This window comes from Vicia villosa, linkage group LG1, assembly GCF_029867415.1.
Source record: "Vicia villosa cultivar HV-30 ecotype Madison, WI linkage group LG1, Vvil1.0, whole genome shotgun sequence".
Classification (NCBI taxonomy): Eukaryota; Viridiplantae; Streptophyta; class Magnoliopsida; order Fabales; family Fabaceae; genus Vicia; species Vicia villosa.
Genome location: NC_081180.1, coordinates 173,128,866 through 173,135,409, shown reverse-complemented (window position 1 = coordinate 173,135,409; position 6,544 = coordinate 173,128,866). Strand labels below are relative to the sequence as shown.

At 33.7% G+C, this 6,544-nt stretch overlaps 1 protein-coding gene across 1 annotated transcript; it reads right to left on the bottom strand.

Annotated features, from left to right (window-relative positions):
• Positions 1–2,742: 2,742 nt before the first annotated feature.
• On the bottom strand, positions 2,743–4,124 carry LOC131620493 (large ribosomal subunit protein eL24-like). Its single transcript, XM_058891590.1, has 5 exons — positions 4,048–4,124; positions 3,738–3,813; positions 3,523–3,624; positions 3,208–3,356; positions 2,743–3,093 (listed from the first exon to the last, which is right to left on the bottom strand). The coding sequence occupies exons 1-5, from the start codon at positions 4,056–4,058 to the stop codon at positions 2,940–2,942; spliced, it is 492 nt and encodes a 163-aa protein (XP_058747573.1). The 5' UTR covers positions 4,059–4,124; the 3' UTR covers positions 2,743–2,939.
• Between the last annotated feature and the right edge of the window lie 2,420 nt (positions 4,125–6,544).

Here is a 6,544-nt window from a genome sequence, read left to right as displayed (position 1 = left end):
TGGTGGGGGTATTCAAGGTTTAAATGTTAAGACATTTGACCAAGATGTAGTTCTTCATGCAAATTTGTATACAATGAATAACGTTAGTTAAGTTCAGCCTTACTTGACCATTCACAAAAGTCTTATCAAGGAAAATTTTCCCCTGATGAATGAAAAATGTTGTTGATAGAGCATAACAAAACTTTCATAACTTTGTTTATTGAAAGGGTTTCTAAAGAGAGTAGTTCATCAGAGACAATTAAATGGATATTACGTATGCTTAAGTTTAATGTAATAACTTGGATTGCATACGAAATTACTGAATATTCATTCTATACAAAAGCAAAGGATGATCGTAGTAATGTGCAAAATAGTGGAGTTATAGTTGAAGCTAGATATACTTATCTAGTTTGAAAGATAAGAATATCGTACTAGCATCTAGAGCGTACTTTGGGGTCATTGAGGAGATTTTGAAGATTGATTATGTTACTTTTAAAGTGTATTTATTTAAGTGCAAGTGGATTGATATTAACACTGGTGTAAAAATCGATGAATCAGGATTCACACTGATTGATCTTCGAAAAGGCGGCTTATATAAACGAACCATTCATCATGGTATCTCAAGCAAAACAAATTTTTTTATGTTACTCATCCTTTTGACACAAGATGGTAAATTGTTTATTCCTGATAGTGACGAAAATCAATATTTAAATTTTGAAACTCCTTCTTTCGCAACACATGTATGTCTCTCATCTAAAGAAAATGATTCAGATAATGATGAGAATGCTATTCGTCATGATCATCAAAAGGGGATATAGAAAAACTAGTAAGTAAATATTTTATATCACTTATATAACCGGGGTTAAATTGTCTTCACGACTAAGGCTAAATGTGTTTTTTTTAAGTAGGGAAATATCCAATAACTATAGGTTAATTCAATGTTCGTGGTTTGAGTGGAGTTGTTATAAAGGCCAATGTGAGAAGTTTTATTTCGGTCAATAACCTTAGTTTTGTGACAATCCAAAAGACCAAGTTAATTGAGATTTATGCCTCTTTAGCTCATGGGGGTAATATGTTTTGTGATTGAAGTTTTATTTTGTCTTTCAGTAGTAGTGGTTAGGGTTGTTATCGGTCCGGTACGGGTATTGCTATCCCGAGAGCCGGATCGAAATAGTATCGGATAAATCCGGACCGGACCGAAATAGTGATGGACTAATTTTTTAGACCGAAACCGGACCGTTACTTCATATATTCGACAAAAGTATCCAATAAATATTCAATATAGTATCCATTTTTTATATCGGATAAAAAATTACCCATTTCCGGACCGAATAACATTTGGTTGGTCCAATGAACCGATTCCACCGGTCCGATTCTCGGATTCTATGGACCAAATACAGCCCTAGTAGTGCTGGTTTGTTGTATATTTGGCTTAGTTCTTTAGGACCCTCTATGTTTTCTTTTGTTGGTGTGCGTTTTCTGGGTGTTTCTCTTTGTTAGTGAGCTCTTAACTGGGTATGTTATGTTGTGAAAGTATGTTCCAAATGTGTGATTTTAGATTAAAAAACTCTTTGGAGTAACCTTGGGAGATGCACAGGTAATCTCATGAGTGAGATCTCGTGTGTATTAGGATATTTCAATCACGTCACGTATATGATCATTGTCATTTGGTTCTTTCTTCTTAGCTACTCTAATATTGTAGGGATCAACTACTAATATTATTTTCTTTAAGACTTAGCCCCTCCTTTAAATTATAAAAAATAATGTAAAACCCATATATCGTGTAGAAAGCTTACAAAAATATTTTTAAAAATTATTATGCATTGGTACGGCATTGTATGGGACAAAAATAAAATATGGATACATCAATAACAATAAAAATAATAATTAGACATATCATTCAAAAAATAAGTTTTCAATTTGAAATAAAGCTCCCAATAAAAGTTTACGAAATAAAAAACCATGTTAAGTTAGACAAAAAAGAACTCATAATATAAAGAAATGCTAACGAGTGCTCCAACAACACTCTTTAAGTAATTAAGGTTAGCATGACCCTACAATATATTGTAGTAGTATATAAGGCAACAAATTTTACTTGAAATCGACCAATTAAAAAAAGTATCATGGATACGGTTTGTCTACCCGGTGCGTATACATGTCTACCCTGTGCACAGATACATATATATGGTATGCATATTCTAGAATTTATAAGAATGAAATTTATATGAAAGAACATGGAGATACTGTCTTGGAGTGAGGAACTTAGTGAACCTAAAGAGAACAGGGCAGAACAAAACGATCTCTATAATCTCTCAAAGCAGAGCAATCCAGAATGATAATTCAAGAACCTTGACGAAATGTAACATCCACAATGGACTTGAAGTTCCACTTGCTGGCCTAAAAGAGGCTCACAACATTTAAATTTTCTAACAATCTATTGCAATTCAAACATCTATCTGAAAAGATTGATTTCATTAAATTTCCCAAACCATCCTCACAAATTGCAAGGGGCAAACACTGCACCCTCTCTCTAAATGGTGCGGACAGCATTTATGTTATGAGCCCATATCAACTTGGCACACAGATGGGGCCTGATTTTTAAAAGCCATCAATGCAGAAAAGGGATTGTGCAGAGCTGATCATATTAGCTCTCACTTATTGGGTCACAGCCTAAGTTTTGAAACACTGGTTTCACTAATACTTAACAGTGAGTGGGTTGAGAACATTACTAAAGCAACTAGCACATAACCAAAGAAAGTTAAGTAACAGAAAGCATGGAAGAGAATTCATACAAATTCAAATTTGATCCCCAGGAAAATCTAATAAGCAACTGCAAAATCTTCCAAAATAAGTTTTGACAGGACAGTAAAATACAGGATTGATCCAACAAATAAATTATCAAAGCAAAAATTTCAAAACTCTATTAAAGAGCTATCCAAAAATCCAATACACTCAAGTGTTTAGCGCTTTCCACCTCCACCACCAAGCTTAGGACCTTTTGATGCACCCTTGGTAACATTCCCTTTTCCTACAGCCTTTTGTGCCTTAGCTTGACTTTCCGCCTTCTTTGCTTTCTTCTCATCCTTAGTTTTCTTCACCCTCTCCTTAATTTCACTGTAAAAAAAACATAACGACTTCAGTTGGTAAGAAATAGTAAACATTTTCACATGCAAATACCAATAGTACAAGTAATGAGATGTGCTATGAGCATTATAAGAGAAAACACACCGAAGAGCAGCTTCTCTGGCAGCATCACGAACCTCCGGCTTCTCAGATCTCTTCTTCTGAATAACTTCCAAAGTTGCACCAACAATTGACCTTGAGTAAGGCTTCTTGGTAGCTCTACGCCTCTTCTTTGCAGCTTCTTGTGCAATGTCCTGCGCATCACAACAAGTAAACAATTAAAAATCACCATATACGCAATCAAAACACATACATAATAAAAACACATCGTGACTTTAAATTGCATCAAACTAACAGATAGGAAAATGGCACAATAACATGTAAATTCCAAAAAACCTAATTTCAAATATTAACATTCACCTTCTTATGTTGCTTCCGGTACATCGCAGTCCAAGTAAGCTTAGACGGCTTCAACTTGTTATGGAAGTACCTTTTGCATTTCGAATTGACGAAAAGGAAAACCTAATAATAAATCAACAAACAGAAACCTTTAAATAAGCTACAAATCAACATAAAAATGAAGTTCAGAACACAATAACAAACTTCAAACTCAGCCATATTCAAATTCTTATCACCTGTGAATCACTACGGATAAATCTGATTCCTCTCCCGGGATAGATCTTGGCACCACTAAAACGGCAGAGCTCGGTCCTAACAACACCAACATCAAGAACATATTAACAAACACGTTGAATGCAGCTAACACAAACAGAAAACGTAACTATCAAATGCTTCAACAAGGTTTTGAATCTAAACTAAGTTTTAGGGTAAACTAATCCATTTGCAATACAACATATTCATATAAACGATAGCAAAATTTGATAGAAACGTCATTAAACAGAACATTGAAAGATGAATGGAATTAAAAAATGAGGAAAAACATACTTGAGAACCATTTTGTTGATGCTTCCGCTGTTGCCTGCCTTCTCTTGTGCCAGAAACTCTAGGTTAAGCTGTTGGTTGACAACTTTATATAGTCATTAGGTTTTCCGATGTGCATTCTCTATTTTGTCCTTTACAAAGACCTAATTTTTTTTTTCAAATAACTTTTGATTTTAATATATAGTTAAATAATATTACAAATATTTTATTTTTAATTTTATTATTGAAACATATTATCACTTTCACTAAAATATTACGAGCTTAAAGGTAGTGCACTATCAGTGTAAAATATTTTATACGGTCAGTACATCACAATCCTTTAAAAAGAAATATTATATATGTGATTTTAAAAAAAAGTCAAACGTTTACACAAATTAACTGTTATAATTTTACTGACAGTGTAAAGTTGTTTTACACTGTCGGTGTATTTCCATTAAATCCAAAATACTATTTCCTGTTTAAAATTATTACACCACAAAAATGACAAATAAGTATTTGACAAATATTCAAAACAATAACACTCATCTATCATTTCTAAGATGACGGGATGTTTCACAAATTCAAATTCTCCCTTCAGCGCATTCTCTCTCATTAAGAGAGGTTTCATTCCCCTCTCAAAAACGCAAAAAACATCAATAGGATTTTAGAAACCACTTTCGCTTTATCATCCTTATTTTTCTCCAAAACATGGACGAAGATGAAGAGGGTTTCAAAAACCTCGTTCTCTCTTTATTCCTCTTTCTTCATTCCCAATTTTCATACTTAGTTCTTCCATTATTTTTGTATAAGAATAAGATTGGTTTTGCATTTGGCCTTGAGTTTTGATGATAACTTTACATGGTATCTAAGAGATTAATTGTAAACTATAATGGTTTTTGTCTAGTGTGTAGCTTTTGTTAAACAGGTTTTGACTCTAGTAAGAAGGTGTGTGACGTCATCAGGTTTTGAACTCAACACTCTAAAAGAATACCTTTGATGTGCTACAAAGTTAAGTCAAGATTTTGTAATGCTTTTTATGCAACGATTCTAAAGAACGTTAGTAGAAGAGTTTCTGATCGTGACTTTGCAAGGAAGCTTTAGAGGCCTTTTAAAGATTTGCTTTTGTTGTCCCAAGTTCTGAAGATGCTGAAGACAGGTTATGCTAAACAAGTTATAAAGATATGAAGACATCACTTATGAAGATCAAGTGTTGAAGACTCTGAAGACAGGGTTCTGCTGAACAAGTTCTGAAGACTCCAAAGACTTAGGTTAAGAAGACTCAAGTTTTGATCCTTCTACAACATGCTTCAATCAACATACATCAGAAGCCTCTGAAGAAATAGAAGATAAAGATCAAGACTGGCTTGTATGAGATGGTGAGTATAAAAGTACAAAGTACACTGTGACCACTACTTTAATCGGGTGGCATAAGGACAATCATATTTGTATTTGTTGTCTATTGTCATACCCTAATTTTTTACCCTCCTGAGATGTCACATCTCAACTACTTCATCAAACTCAAAGAAAACACCCAGAGCAGTCACTTGTTCACCAAGTACTCAGTTTAAGGTTTCAAGTCAGGGAATTCAAGCAAAGGACCAATCAATAATTGAAAATGATCCTCAACACAATAAGGGCTTTCATTTGGGAAGACTCACAAAGCCTCGAAGCATGATTCAAAGAGCTCAAACATCTTCAAATTATTCCTACATTGACGTCAAATGCAAGATGTGCTTCAATTTAAATTCAACAACTCCCAATTTCATCTAGTCCACAATTAGGGTTTTTTGACCTAATTCATCTAGAGAGTTGACTTTTGACCAAATGGCTTCATAGCTCAAGACATGATTCAAGGGTCTCTAGTGCTTCAATATAATACACTTACATCATTCATTTAAGGAGGAAAGCTTGATTCTTTTGAAATCTCCAAGAACACAGTTCATTTGGAAAAAAGTCAACTGTTGAAGATCACCTTTGACTTTTTGAATTTATGGTCAACCATGGAATTTTAAGGAACAAAATCATCAATATATGATTATTGAAGTCATTTGATCAAAGAAAATCAATCAAGAATCAAAAAGTCAACAAAAGTCAAAGTTGGAAATTTCAAAGACTTAGAATTTTTTAAAGTGTTTTCAAGCATTTTTGTCCAAACTTCATGAGCAAATTACTTCAAATTTCAAGTACAAACTGTGGAAAACTTCCAACGTGAGAGTTGTAAATTTTGATCCAATGAAAAACTTTGGCACTTATAAAATTTCTTCAAAAAATCAACCATTTGAGAGATATGGGGGCCCAAAGTTCCTGCAAAACACTGTTAAAAACCCTAATTTTTCTCAAACTTCATGGCCAATTTTCACCAACTTCCCAAATGCTTTTGAGGAAACACAAAAAAAATGGATTGAATTACATCATCTAAACTTTCCAAAAAGTCTTGGATCATCTCTTAATTCAATTTGAGCAAGGAGTTATGCATGATCAAAGTGAGGCGTCCAAAGATGGATTTCAAGGCATGACCAAC